Source organism: Apodemus sylvaticus, chromosome 1, assembly GCF_947179515.1.
Source record: "Apodemus sylvaticus chromosome 1, mApoSyl1.1, whole genome shotgun sequence".
NCBI classification, from domain to species: domain Eukaryota; kingdom Metazoa; phylum Chordata; class Mammalia; order Rodentia; family Muridae; genus Apodemus; species Apodemus sylvaticus.
The window spans coordinates 23,854,413-23,869,094 of record NC_067472.1 but is presented as its reverse complement, the minus strand read 5'-3'; the positions used below and the strand labels follow the sequence as shown (position 1 = coordinate 23,869,094).

At 42.9% G+C, this 14,682-nt stretch overlaps 1 protein-coding gene across 5 annotated transcripts in view; it reads right to left on the bottom strand.

Moving 5' to 3' along the window:
- The window catches only part of Myof (myoferlin), a 152,177-nt gene that overhangs the window by 54,456 nt on the left and 83,039 nt on the right, over nt 1–14,682 (bottom strand). For 4 of the 5 annotated variants that reach the window (XM_052186522.1, XM_052186543.1, XM_052186554.1 and 1 more), the window contains 7 exons: nt 12,523–12,700; nt 11,318–11,442; nt 8,125–8,231; nt 5,968–6,160; nt 4,283–4,438; nt 1,842–1,973; nt 43–206 (listed from right to left, as the gene is read on the bottom strand). In XM_052186522.1, the coding sequence (XP_052042482.1) occupies nt 43–206; nt 1,842–1,973; nt 4,283–4,438; nt 5,968–6,160; nt 8,125–8,231; nt 11,318–11,442; nt 12,523–12,700 (1,055 nt within the window). The remainder of the gene's footprint in view (nt 1–42; nt 207–1,841; nt 1,974–4,282; nt 4,439–5,967; nt 6,161–8,124; nt 8,232–11,317; nt 11,443–12,522; nt 12,701–14,682) is intronic. The other variant, XM_052186565.1, reaches the window with a different exon arrangement.

The window sequence follows — 14,682 nt, the reverse complement described above, 5'->3', positions numbered from 1 at the left end:
ACACCTAAACAAAACAAGTGCCACAGAAATTCAAACACTCACCTTCTCTCAGGGTCAACCACCCAGTCTCCTTCCCACTCCCATCCTTTGGGAGGTAAAAAGAATTCTCTTTTGAGTTTTATTTTTCCTGTGACATCAGAGAATTTATGGCGTCCCACAAGTCCAGAGGTGCCCCACTTTCCAAACACGAGGGCCTGGTTTTCATACTGTTAAAAACAGACACAGTTGGAGAATCACTATCCGAGATTGAGAAAATAAGCCAGCCATGAAATCCAACTCTATCCAGGACTGAGACCAGATCATCACAGAAAGCAAAAAATGCTATATGCCTCTAAAAATATGGACCTAAACTCGGGGCCTGCCAGTGATTAGGAGACTTTGGATGAGTCACTCATCTTCCTAAGATTGCGTGTGCTCATCTGTAAGCTGGGCACAGCACGTTTCTTATCCTTATTCTAGAATTCATGTGTGCACATGGTTGCGAGTGTGTTCTACAAACAGTGGTACATCTCACAAGTTGTTTCCGTTATTTGAATTACATTAAACAGGAGAATGTCATCAAAATATCCACAACAATCCTCATGTGTGCATTTCGCAGCGTTTACTTACATGTTCACTGCTAAGGTCTGGGTACATTTCTCCATAGAAATAATTAATTGGTGGTGTTACTACCATAGGCAGTACACAAGGAACACGTCAGAAATGCGATTATTTTACGGAGCCTCTCACAGGCTCTGAGTCTCTTCTGGACTATGGCAGGTAGAACAAGAACTTTCTGGAAAACAATGGATGACTCTGGTTTGCAGAGTGTCCATTTCTAAGTTAAGAAAACTTGTTGCAATTATTTGTGTGTGCAAGTCCTGACAAATTTTGATAGTGGGTTCTTTTCTTTGACCATGTGGGTCCCAGGGATTGATCTGGGGTAATCAGCCTCAGCTACAAGCATCTGTAACCACTGCCTTTCTCTCTACCCTGGTCATTCCCTCCTAACTTAGAATTTATAAACCCGCGATGGTCTGATCTTCATGCTCTCAAGCATGGCAAGAGGTGAGAATTCCCAGAGTGGTGAGAGTCTCTGTCTTGTCTCAAACTCTTATGTCTATTTATCTGATGTTGACTCTACTGAAAAAATGAGTTGCTCACGGCACAAGTATGTTTTTGCCTATCAATGGAGGCAGGAAATGTGACTTTGTGCTTGATGCATCGGAGTAGGAATGTAATAGTAGAGTCTTGGGTGCTTGTTTGAGCCTGGAAGGGAAGTATTCCGAAATGGTCATCAAAAGGAACCATGAAACTAGGATGCGAGTGGCAAGGGTACAGGACAGAGGAGCAAGGTTTTCTTGTCCATTCTGCTTGGAAGCCAGCACGACACTAATAAAATCCAAGCACAGGCCTCAGCATGGACAGCAGTGCTTCGCTGAGGCTGGAGGTGGTGACCTTCAGTGGATTTGGAGGAAGGGGTCTTGAGATAGCCACACCAGGACCGGATAATAGGAGGTGTTCAGGGACAGGCTCATGTGAACTACCCCCAAAGACACGCAGAAATGTGTATATGCATGCATGTGCATCCTATTCAGTGTGTCCTATGTTGGCACCTATTCGAACAACTGATACTGGCTCTAGTGTCATGAGCTGGAAGAGCATCCAATTTCAACGTCGCCAGCTGGTGGTGGGTCACCTCTTTGAATTATCACACAAAGTGGGTGAGGGAGGCGGGGTGGGGATGGGGATGCCTCTTCTCCTCTGTTAGACTAAGATTCCTTTGGAGGCATTTCAGGCAGTAGTGATGACAGCTATAGGTAGGTAAAAAGAGAAGAAGACAGGTCTGTCACCGAAGGTACCATTTCAGCAAAGACGGTGAATGCGCCTTCTGCAAAGCTATTGAACTTCTTTTCCACGGCGCTTAAACCCAACCAGATGTTCACTCGCAGCTGCACAGGCACTTTGGTCCCGTTGTTTTTTTCTTGTGGATACTGTGGATGAACAATAACATCTTAGGTGACATGGGACAGACACTACACGAACTGTGAGACAGAGCATGCTCAACCTCTACGCTTTGCTCCACCAGACTGAGTTTGTGTTTGCTTTGGTTAAGGCTGACAAATGGCCCTACAGCAAAGGCTGAAATAGCAGCTAAAGCAGTAAGCTCCATGCTGCCCCTCAGAGCGCCTGGTCCTTCCCAGCTCTCTGGCTCACTTCTATCCTCAGAAGCATCCTTTTCTTCATTGATACCCTGTTGCTAGTTCAGACAGTCAGTCAGCCAATCAAAGTGTGAGCCATAGATTCCTGCCTCCTCCACAGACCATTTCAGGAAGTCTACAAAAGGAGAAGACTCTTTCTAATAGTATCAATGTGAGATTTGTCTTCTTTGTTATGTTGGCATTTGCACAGTGGCATCCCACTGTCCCCAGTGGTAATAAGAGCACATAATTGTCAAGTACAGAAGACGAAATGATTTAGTTCCACTAAAGAATTATTTTGATTTAAATTAAGTAATTAACAAACGCACTAAAAAAAGTTATACTGTATTTTTAAAACCCAGTATAGGCTACTAGTTTTTTTTTTAATCCCCACCCTTGGGTGTTTGGCTTCTTAATACTTTATGTGCTAAAAGTGAAAGCTCTCACAGGTCACCTCACACATTAGCATGTGACAGTTGTCTTGACAAAGAGCTCTGTTATAAATTGACCTAGAGATAGGTATGTGTGTGTGTGTGTGTGTGTGTGTGTGTGTGTGTGTGTATTGAGATAAAGTCTCCTGTATCCTGTGTTTGTTTTCCTATTTTAATTTCTATTGTAACAAATACTGAGAGGAGGAAGCCATAGAAACAAAAGCCCTTTGTAGTCTTAAATGTTTTTAGTGTTACAAAGAGATACCCAGATTAAAATAAATTTATTGAATCAAAATTCTTCTAAAACTAGATAATAAGGATTAACAAGGTCAATAAATACATAGTTTCTTAAAATAATTTTTCTGTTTATGCACTAGATTCTGAAACCTAACATGAAACACAGCCCTCTGGCCTCTCTGGTTTCCTGTGAAGCTTTATTTGCTAATAAACTACTGACAACAACTATAATTGTGGTGCTAAGTCAGACTCATCCTGCAGAGCATTTGGAAGAAGATGATTACGCCAACACTATTTACACCATTTAATGCTGCTAAGAACAACGTTAGCACATCAGAAGTCAGCAGGCAGCTCCTTGTTTTAGAGAGCACACTGCATTGACTCAACCTTTTCTCTTTTTAAAAATTGTTATTTCTTCCTGAAATCCAAGGAGCTCTGTTGGGTCAGGCAGGATAGGATGTCAAGCATGCCAGTGGGAGTGATGTTGAGTTCTTAGATGCGGCCCTAGGCCCTGTCAGTTTTCCAAGACATTCCTAGGGAAGTTTTTCATGGGGAGGGGCTATGCTAGGATGGAGTCCTAATAGCAATTATCAGAACTTTCCTATATTAGAAGCCCTCTGTGATGGCTAATAATGGCTGTCAACTTGACAGGATCTGAACCAACTAAGAGTCAATATGCTAGGCAACGCTGTGAGGCATTTTCTTGATCAGATTATTTGAAGTGTAAGCCTATCTTAAATGTGGGCGTAGCTGCTGGTAGCAGCCCAGATAAGGGAGACCAAGAAAGGTCTTCTCTTTCTGTCTGCTTGTCTTCACTTCTGCTGGCAAGTCCATCAACTTTGCTGCTGCCACTGCTGTATTATTTCCTTAATGGTAGGACTCAGCTTCCAGCTTCCAGTGGCTCTCTGGGAATCCTTGGAGCCAGCAGTGCCAAACTGAGAATTCGCAGGATCCAGCCTCACAGACGAGTCAATTCCTAAGTTCTTGCCCTTTCTGTTTGAGACATCCATTGATGAGCCACCCAGACCATATCATATAAACCAATCTAATAAATCCCCTCTTAATGTGTATTTATTCTATCAGTCTGTTCCTCTAGAGAACCTTGAACCGCAGTTGGCTATACCACCCTTCCTCCCTAAACATCTACTAGAAATGGAAGAAATGCATTGCTTGTATGAGACATTAAGAGTAGAAAGTTCATCTCAGAAAGCAAATGACAACGTCATGTTACTATCAGTGTCAGAGACATCTAGAACGGTCTCTGTGGTTGAATGCCAGTCACCCTTATGTCACTATAAAAATGTCAGAAGAGACTGGAACAGGTTAGAGTTGATCTTACACATCTTAGCTATACAACAGATAAACCGTTACAAAGCAATTCCTCCTTCAGAAGAGAAATTTGCACGTCTTTCCCATTACAGAATGAAGGCATACCTTCAGAAGGATGGTTTGGGTTTTCCCACAGTATTTTCCGGAGGCGTTCCCACCACTAGTGGAGTACAAGACCTGGTGGGCAGGGATTCGAGCGTAAGCTAGTCTTTTCTCTCCACGGATCATCCAGATGATGATGTCAGGCATACTGTTCTGAGGCTGCGCAGTGGGTCACATGGAAAAGAAAGCAAGCACAATGAGTCTACACGTGGAGAGAGCGGAGAAATAGCACTAGGCTAGACACTAGGGGCTGTAGTCATGACCACGTCCCGGAGTCGGGAGACACTCAGCATCTATGGTAACACTGTGATTACAAGGAGCTAAGAGATGGGTTGTGGGTGGCCAGGGGAGCAGAAGAGGAGGCACGGAAGAGCAAGTTAAGAGGTGTAACTTGAGGCAGGCGGATTTCTGAGTTCAAGGCCAGCCTGGTCTACAGAGTGAGTTCCCGGACAGCCAGCGCTACACAGAGAAACCCTGTCTTGAAAAAAAAACACAAACGAAGAAGAAGAAGCAGAAGCAGAAGCAGAAGCAGAAGCAGAAGAAGAAGAAGAAGAAGAAGAAGAAGAAGAAGAAGAAGAAGAAGAAGAAGAAGAAGAAGAAGAAGAAGAAGAAGAAGAAGAAGAGGTGTAACTCACTCAGATCTGAAAGGTATTTTAGGAAGTATCCTCTGCCTCTCAAGCATCACCTGAAGGAAACCATCAGTGGATTTATTCAGAAAGCTTTAATCAGAAAGCTCTAAGCAGCCATCCGCAGCCATTTCGGGTGTGTTTGAATATGCTCCTCAGGGTTATATGTCTGAAGTTTTATTTGTGCCATTATTGCAGGAGTGGGTTAGTTAGCATATGAACAGGCATTGTGTGAGGGTAGGCCCAGTCCCAGGTGCATTGTGCTTACTCTCTCTTGTTCCTCTATTCCTCTCCAGTCATACAACACACACACACACACACACACACACACACACACACACACACACACACACAAAGTTCTTGTTAAGTTTAGGTCGCTCCATCTTGACTCATCCTGCCTCTAGAACAGTAGAAAAGAAACCTCTGTTCTTTATAACTTCCCCGCCTGCGCTGTTCTGTTACAGCAGCACAGAATGAACTAAGACACTACCCTAGATACTCAAAGGTGTCTGTTTTCTCTTGTTCTTTCAGCCATGGAGGTGTGGGGCATTGCATGGACACTTATCCCGCACCTACTGTATACCTCACACTCTTCTGCCCTTCCTTGTGATCATCATCTTTAAATCCCACAACAGTTCCTAAGGACTGTGTTTTTCTCCCTTTTCCTGGTAGGGAAAATGGACTGACAGGAATTGAAGAGCTTGCCCAAGGTCCCACATGATTCAATATTTAAACCCAGGCTTTTCCCATCCACACTACAATAACATTTTAATTCTCTGTGTTGTGTTTTAGTATTCCATCATGCAAAATAATCTATGACAGCAGTGCAGACATGATGCTTTTCCTGCAGGTTCCTCTGGGACCCAACTTAAATTTTGGGTGACTTTTACCCCATCCTTCAGTAGCCTCCTCAGTCCAGTAAGTCCTTGTTTTTTATTTTTGATCAGATCCAATCCCAGTGGTAGATATCGTACCAGAAACCCCACCCACCACCTGCCCCACCCTTCGTGTTATCCGCAGAATCCTTCTGGAAACAGATGACAGCGTTATTCCAAGGTCTACCTCTTCAGTAAGCTGCATCAATTTATCGAGCCACTCCTCGATCTCCAGCAAGGTGGATTTCACATCTGTGGCTTCAGATCTCATCCTCAGAGCTGCCTCGTGTATCTGCGAGAGAAACCTGGACCGCAACTTTTGGATCTGAGTATCTAGAACTGTGACGTTGGCTTTTCCTTCTGTGACAGGCAAGGTGTATCTATAAGAAGAGAAGAGAAACAAAAGCTAAGAAGGACATTCTAGGCTTCAGAACTCGGTTCGCTTATGTTTGCCCACATGTTTAATGTATGTCTGCATGCCATTTCACGTAGATTGAAATGTCTGTAATCTCCTGATTCTACCGGGGCTGCTTGCTTTAAACCGTAGTTGAGGACGTCTGTGACATTGGCAGCACAGAAAAGGGAACACAAAAATTAAATCTGCAAAGTCTAAATGTTCCCAGCGCTATCATTTTCATCAGAAGGTTCTCTGAGAGTTCCAGAAGATAGGAAGGACCACATGTATAGGACAATGTCTATCCAAGTTAAGACTCCCCAAGAAAAACAGGGACTCGGATTAGACCCCTGCCAGCTGGGCCTCCCTCTCTGGCGTAGGTGAGACCACAGGGCAAGACTGTCACCAGTACCAGAAAATTCGACTCATATTGTCTCCACCTAGAATTTACCGTCACTTGCATGCCACCCAACTCCTTGTGTGAAGGATATCCCAGCATGGTTTTCCTCAAACATGGAATTTCCTGCTACATAACATTTAGAAAGCTTCTTTGAAGACAGCTTGCGTTCTCACGCCTGTGCTTTCTTTGGCAAATCCCACAGTTCACAGGCATTTTCCAAGTGAAAGCTGTAACTGCATGTTTTTGTTTGATTTCATTAACAACTGAGGCTACACGTGTATAAAGGGTTAAGATCCTGCAGTGGCTGCGCATAAGGCAAAAATTTACGGGAATGTTGTTGGGCTCAGAAGTCAACACTTGAGCCCTTTGAAAGTGAGAAGCTGGCCATGAGAGGGGCAGAAGTGATAAGTGGGTAAATCATTCTCCGCGTCACTGGGGCCTCCCTGCTTCCTTATCTGTAATTAAGAGGTCACTCCTTAGGATGCCTAAGTCTGTCAGTGGGAGCTTTGAATGCTCACAAAGCCAGTGACTCTTTGATTTTAGCTGTTTGTCAATGACGTGAATGAACCACTAGGAGGCGCAATTGGACAGGGGGACTAAGGGCCTTACCCTAGAAGGGGAAATGTCTGCTTCCACAGAGCAGAGTACTCCATGCTCTTTTCTTTTTGACCTTCCTTGTCCGCTGCTTTATTATTAGGCAACATTTAAAATGAGGTTGGAATGAGTCACTTTCCCTTTTGATTTCTAAATGCCAACAGATCTGAGTTACTTCAAGTCACAGCTATGAAATGTCCTCTGGCTAAGCCTGTGTCCTGGCTTTGTCTAACTTAGCTTGGAGTGTTTGTGTGTGTGTGTGTGTGTGTGTGTGCATGTGTGTGTGTTAGTGTTGTTGTTGTTGTTGTTGCTGTTGCTGTTGTTGTTTCTTCTCTGTTTCTTAGTATATAATGAATTTGCATGTCTTCCTTGTTTAGGGGCTGTTTTAACTATCTGCTACTCCTGTTTTAGTGTTAAGTATTTCTTAAGGAGTGCAGAGTGCTTGAAACACTTAGTAACAACAACTACAGCACAAACAAGCTATTTCTAAAGACATGAATTAGGAACATTGTCCTGAGTCGTGGAAGCCATGATCCTATCTCTCTGTGGAAGTCAGAAGTCCTTCTTCAGGAGGGTAGCTCAGGCTATCTCTCCTCCTTCTCTTCCATCCCCCACCCTTTGCCTCAGACTGCTGGGCCAGATTCTCAGAGTCCAGCCTGGGCCTCCCTGGGCTACTTTAGACTTGGCACCAAACCAGAGAATGGAGGTTTTCTGTGTGATTCAGAAACTTCTCCTGGGGTGGGGTGGGACTTTCAAGGAGCCCAAAACAATGCCCAAATGCATTTCTCTTCCTTCCTTCCTTCCTTCCTTCCTTCCTTCCTTCCTTCCTTCCTTCCTTCCTTCCTTCCTTCCTTCCTTTCTTTTTCAGAGAAAAACTTGACAAGATTCGAGACGCACTTACAGTCTGAGAATTCAGGGCATGCTGGGATGAGGAGATAGGAGGCCGATTACTGTACCTCGTGTCTTCTATGACTTCATCTATCAGCTTCAGCCACACCTCCGCCAACTGGTTTGCAGGAATTTTACCTTGGATCCCTGATTTTACAGCCTCTATATTTGATTGCTGAAGAATTAAGAAAGAGGAGAGAGAACTGATAACTCTGCCATTATACTCAAGAAAGTGTTATTTCCAAGGCAGGGTAGAGGGTGGGCATGGGGGCAGGGACATAAAAAGATTTAGTTACAGAAAGCCAGAGGGTGTTGTTTCTCACTCAGTGATATTTACCATAGCTTTGTGCTATTTACCTTTATTCAAAATGCAATCGACACTGATAAGTTTAAGCAATAGAGAAAACCTTATCCTGTCTCTTGACCTTTGGAACTATGTAAATATTTTATGTACTCCAAAAATAAACAGAAAGAAACCATCAGGAATAGGTGAGGGAACCCTCAAAAGGATATACGTGGAAATAGTATGGGCTCAGTTATATTTCAGATGGACAGCTGAGCTAACCCATGTAACCTATGAAAATAGTATTTTAGCTATTTGTCCTTAGTTTCAGGGCAAAGGAAATCCAACTGTATCAAACTTGAATCACTGTGAACTTGCTCACAGTGGCTGATGTGTGGAGTTTAAGTTTGAACAAATGAATGATTACAGTTAGGATAGCAGAAACTGGGATCTCACTGAAGGAAAGATAGACTAAGTCCTTGGTGGTAGATTAAAATTGGAGGCACCATTCTGGCCTTTAATATTTTAACAGATATAGAAATAAGTTTATACACATATCTGTGTGTATGTATGTATATACACATGCATATGAGTGTGACCAGGAACTTCTTGGCCACAAGGCCTATAAGCAACAGTATAGTAGCCATGAGCACTCTAGTACCCAGATCTTGTTTTTCAAATGTCACTTCCTATTAAAATGACCACAGCATCTCAGAGAAATGGTTATTTCAGGGCTGGAGTTGGGAAAGTACAAGCTAAGCCCAGAATATGCTGATGTGCTAGAGCTGAGCATCTGCCAACAGAGAGAGGAAGGGAGTGCCTGCTCTGCCTAGCCAAGGTCAGGGAAGTCACTCTCTTTGTCAAGACCAGCCTGAGCTCAGACAACTCGGTCAGTGGAAGAAGAGGATAAGGGGAACCAGGGCAAAAACCAAAAAAACAAAACCCTGAAGAATGGCCCCAACATAATTAGAAGGTTGGCTGATTCTCCACCAACTCCCTTGAGGAAGGAAAATGGAAACTAATAAAAAAATATTGTATTTTGGGCTGGAGAGATGGCTCAGCGGTTAAGAGCACTGACTGATCTTCCAGAGGTCTTGAGTTCAATTCCCAGCAACCACATGGTGGCTCACAGCCATCTGTAAGGGGATCTAATGCCCTCTTCTGGTATGTCTGAAGACATCGACAGTGTCTTCAAAAACACAAAATAAATAAATAAATCTAAAAAAGATACTGCATTTCAATTTCAACTTTATTTATTTTTACAAATATTAATTTAAAAGTTTTATAAATTAAAATGTATAAATATTTAAATTTAAATTTTTTTCGGTTTTTTTATTTTATGGGCATGAGTGTTTTGCCAACATGTATGTCTGTGTGCCACACACATGCCTGGTGCTTTTGGAAGCCAAAAAATGGGCAACAGATCCCTTGGAATGGGAGCTACAGGTGATTGTGAGTTCTAGGAAGAGAACCCATGTCCTCTGGAAGGGCAGCAAACACTCATAGTCACAGGACTATCTATCCATTGCCTCCATTCCATCTTTACTAATCGGGAAATCACACTGAAGTCCAGTCATCCTTCTGTATTGGTGTGCCCACCCCCGACACGTGGAGGCCTTTTATTCGTAAGGACGTTTGGTCTGTGATGCTCCCTGGGGTTATCAGCCAAATGAAACCGAGCGATGGATTGAAGCTGCAGGTTCCATTGAGCCTCCACACTCTGATCACTCGCTGCCTGTGAGGTTCAGGACTATCTTCTCAGCTCTGCGGTCATCAGAGATTTCAAGTTCCCTCATGCAATCACATCCCTCGCCATAGGCCAAAACCAGACTATGGCTTTGGAACCTACTAAGGACCCAGCACATGCCTTGTTGCTATTCTTGAGGGCATCAGCCAGGACATTCACATGCACCATTTTGGTGGTATAGAAAGATGGTTTTATATATGTATATATAAAATATATATATATCTTTGATATAAAGCTGCCTGCATATCAAAAAGCAATATTTTTACTTTGCTATAGAGTTTTTCATCAGATATTTTCTCATATATCTTGGTCTAACATTTATAAAATACTGTAAACTGAAACAATATTGTTATTAACTTATTTTAATCACATATTAATGAGGTTAACGTGATATTTCCATACATATGAGATGGATTGATTGTGTCCAAACACTCCTTCCCAACCCCCCACCTGCACTCTAAATTAATATTAATGCTGGGTGGGTTTTATAGAAGTAGCTTAGTATCTTAAATTAAGTAGAAATGTCTCAAACATGGCCCTTTCTCCTCACTCTTGTAGCCTACCAGTGTCAAGAAGACAATCATGTCTGTTCTTAAGCAGGTCTACCAGAGGGACGCCCCCCAACCTCCTCCAGGCTTCAGAGAAGGAGTGTTCCCCCAGTCTGAAGCAAGAGCAGAGACTGGTGGGCCTTCCCATAGCAGAAATTATCTCTGTAATAGAGCAAAGTCATACAAATTGCAAACCGGGCTATTGGAACAAGGTGCCCTTTATATGCAAATCATGTTGACACCAGTTCCCTTTCCTCTACCCTGTGGCATCCTCCCTTCTTTCTCAGTCAGAAAGCAAGTGCTCACGTAAACCTAAGATAGACTTCCTTGTGGTGGGTGTGGCTGTACGACTGGAATTCTGGTGAATGGAAAGTGAGCAGAAATCTGGGTTTTTCCTAAAGAGAGACTCTTGTCACCTTCTCGGTTTTTTCCCTCCTCTTAGGCTGGAGGGTGGTTGTCCTGGTGAGGCTGTGTCTACGGGATGGATGGAGGTAACTCCTTAGTAAAGGGTAGAATGGCCAGGGGGAAAGAGCGGGCACAGGTACCATTTCCCTCCGTTGTTGGTAATTTGCTCTACTGTTGACCACTGTGTGTTGGAGACCTTGTGCTAGTTACCAAGCGTGTGTATTACCCCATGCTTACCTTACTGTCTGCTAAAAGGAAATGCTGGACAGATAACTCACCAGCCGTTCTGCCATGACTAGGAGAGTGTTCACTGCGTCCAGGCGGTGACTAATATCCTCCCAGTAGGAAGTCAGGGTGACGACAGGCTTTGTGTGGGCCCAAGGTAAGTAGTAATAGTAGTTCCCTGATATGGAGAGTCAGAAGTCAGAGAACAGGGGCACTTGAAGTGGACAACATATTTGTTACATAGATGTGCTGACGGAGCTACTCATTAATGAATGGCCTGGAGAATGGTCTTGGCTAAGGTTTGTTTGTTGTTTGGGGAGCTGGAGATTAAACCCAAGGCCTCATACAAGCTAGGACAGTTCTCTACTGCTGCGCCTCACCCGGTGAACTATTCTGACTCATCAGTTTTAATCAGGCAAGCAACAGAGGAATAGACGGTCCATTCATCTGTTTAGCAAATTGTTCAAAAATGCCAGCAAACCGAGGGCAACCGGCTCAGGTTCTGTTTGTGGCTCAGGACCATACAGCTGAACACGGGTGACGGTTACATCATATGGCATGGTAGAGCAGAGAGCACTGGGGGTTAGACTCACTGTCTCTCCGTGAAAACTGTTCTTTTAAATTATTGCTCTTGCTGGAAGAGCAACCCCACCCCATCCCCTGTTCTTTGCAAACCTCGGCTGCTGGCACGGGCTTGGCATTACTCAAGAGACTTTCTGCAATTAAGACTAAACACTTCACACTTTCTAGGGCTTTTTATGTTTTAAGTCAGCATGGACAAAAAAAATTTAGGTAAAAATATAGCAATTCTGTTGGACTGTTTATGTGCATAGAGCCAGATACATACACACACAATTAAAAAGAAAAAAATCTTCTAAAAGAGAACTAGGTGATAGAACTGGGAAAGTACTAGTAACAAACAAAAGCCTGGCTTTTCCAGTGTCTGAGCCAGAGTGCGACCATTGTCAACTATGGGATCTAAAGGGGATTTGCACTTGGTGGGATACAGCTGCTTGAGGGAGTGTGGTATTTACTGGGGTCATCATCTTGGGATTTCATGAACTCTGGTGTCCAGCCTGGGACACTGGCCCATGGGTGTAGCGACTCTTGTGGGTACCTAAAGTCCAATGCTCTTTCTTACACTGACTAATGAGATGCTGGGGATAATAGCCATCAGAGCTAAATACAGCGTGTGCCTCTTGTCCTGAGATGGACCCTCTGTAAGCACGAACAGGAGAGAACTTCACACCACTCTTACCATCAAACACTGCGCGGCTGTATTGAGTTGTTGATGCCAAAGGTTTACAGGTTGCATCAAACTTGTTGCCGTAGTTCCCGATGCTGACTTCAAACTGAATGGCCTCACCGACATCTTGCAACATGGTGGCTGAATGGAAGACGGCGGACAGGCTGTACTTCCGCCTTCGCTGGTATTTCTAAACAGAAGGAACAGACATAAGGTTCAGGACCGTCTCACATGTCTGTATTTATACGTGGATTTCCAGCAGACCAAAGGCTAAGCCTAGTTAATTAGTGCTGTACTAAATGCCTCAGGACTATGTTCTTAGATCCCTTGACTCTCCGTCTCTTGTTAGTGGGCAGAGACTAAAGGGTTGTCACCATGGAAATGATTAACAGAAGGGGAAAACAATGCAAATGTCCGCAAGTCATGCTTCAAACAAATTATGTTACTGTTATAATAGGATGAAAACTCATAACAACTTAAGTAAGCCTTAGTGCAAGCATAGGAAAGGGAAATATTTTATCTTATTATTTATTTTGCTGGTGATTAAACTCAGACCTTTATACATGCTAGGCAAGTACTCTACCAGAGAAATATATCCCCTGCTCCAAAAGAATATCTTTAAAGTGAATTCATTAAATAAATATTTTTTTAATATTGATGCACAGGAAGAGGGTCTGGAAAAATATAACAGCAATACTATAAAAGGCGGAGAGATATGGCAACTTTACTTTCTAACTTATATGTGTTTGATATTTTGAGTCGCTTAAGTATTAATTTCCTAATCAAAAATAACAATAAAGATTTTAATTTTCAACTTAAAAATGAGTGGAATTATATTCCCTCTCTCTTTCTCTTGCACCTTCAGTCTCTTCTCTCTCTCTCTCTGTCTGTCTCTCTGTCTGTCTGTCTCTCTGTCTGTCTGTCTGTCTCTCTGTCTGTCTGTCTCTCTCTTCTCTTGAGTAACTTAACTGATCCTTTCCTTCTCTTTTTATCTGTACCATGGCCTTTATTCAACCGAATGAATCACTAATTGGGTGGGGCTTGCTTGTACGAGGCACAGCTTTGGACACCTATTTATAGAGATACCCAGACAATGGCCTCAAAAACATTCAAAAACAAAACTAAACTAAAACAAGATTCTTTTTATTTATTAAGCATAACCAGACATAATTATTTACAAGTTTTTTCTTTCTTGCTCATACATCCGTGTTCAAGCTATCACAGCGCCCTTCCAGTTCCCTAGGGCTCCTGAAGAGGCATCTACTTTACATCACTAAAGGGAGTACTTGAGAAAAACATCCTGGTAAAGCGAGCCTTCCCCATGCATCTTACCGACTAAGGTGATCCGAAGTCTGAACCCTCTCACTATTGAAAGACTCTTTCCCACTCAATTCAATCAAAACCAAGCAAACATCTTGTTACCATCTAGTCATTGATCATGGCTTTTTTCCCCACTGCTCTATTAGTTGTTAAGAATTTTACACAGTGTATTGTTGTGCTATTTATCCCCCCTCAACTCCTCCCAGGCCCTATGGCTTTATTTAAATTATCTTTTTTTTGAAAACATGTTTACTTTAGAGTGTGTGTGTGTGTGTGTGTGTGTGTGCCTGAGTGCCTTGTATGTAATGTGAATCACGTCTTTGCAGGAGCCACAGGGGTTATAAAAGTGTTGGGTACCCTAAAACTGGAATTATAGACGGTTGTAAGTCCTCATATCAAACCCTCTGCAAGAGCAGTAAGTGATCCTAAATGTTGAGTCATCTCTCCAGCCCTCTGACCCCCAAATCAATGATCTTTTTCTAAAAAACATAAATGTATGTCTCCATCATTATATAGAGGGTACTTTCCCCATTACACACCAATTTTAAAAACCATGGTATGTATGTGTGTGTGTGTGTGTGTGTGTGTGTGTGTGTGTGTGTATACACACACACACACACACATACATACATACATATACATATAAAGATTTACCATTTTAGGACTCAAGTACATTCACATCACCAACCACCCAGGCACAGAACTCTTTTCACATTGCAAGGCTGACGTTCAAATAAAAACTTTGCATCTCTCCTTTCCCCTAGGCCCTGGGCAGCTACCATTCTCTTTTTGCTTCTGAATTCGACTACCCCATCCTGTGCTGTGCATAATTCACTTAGCACAATGTTTTCT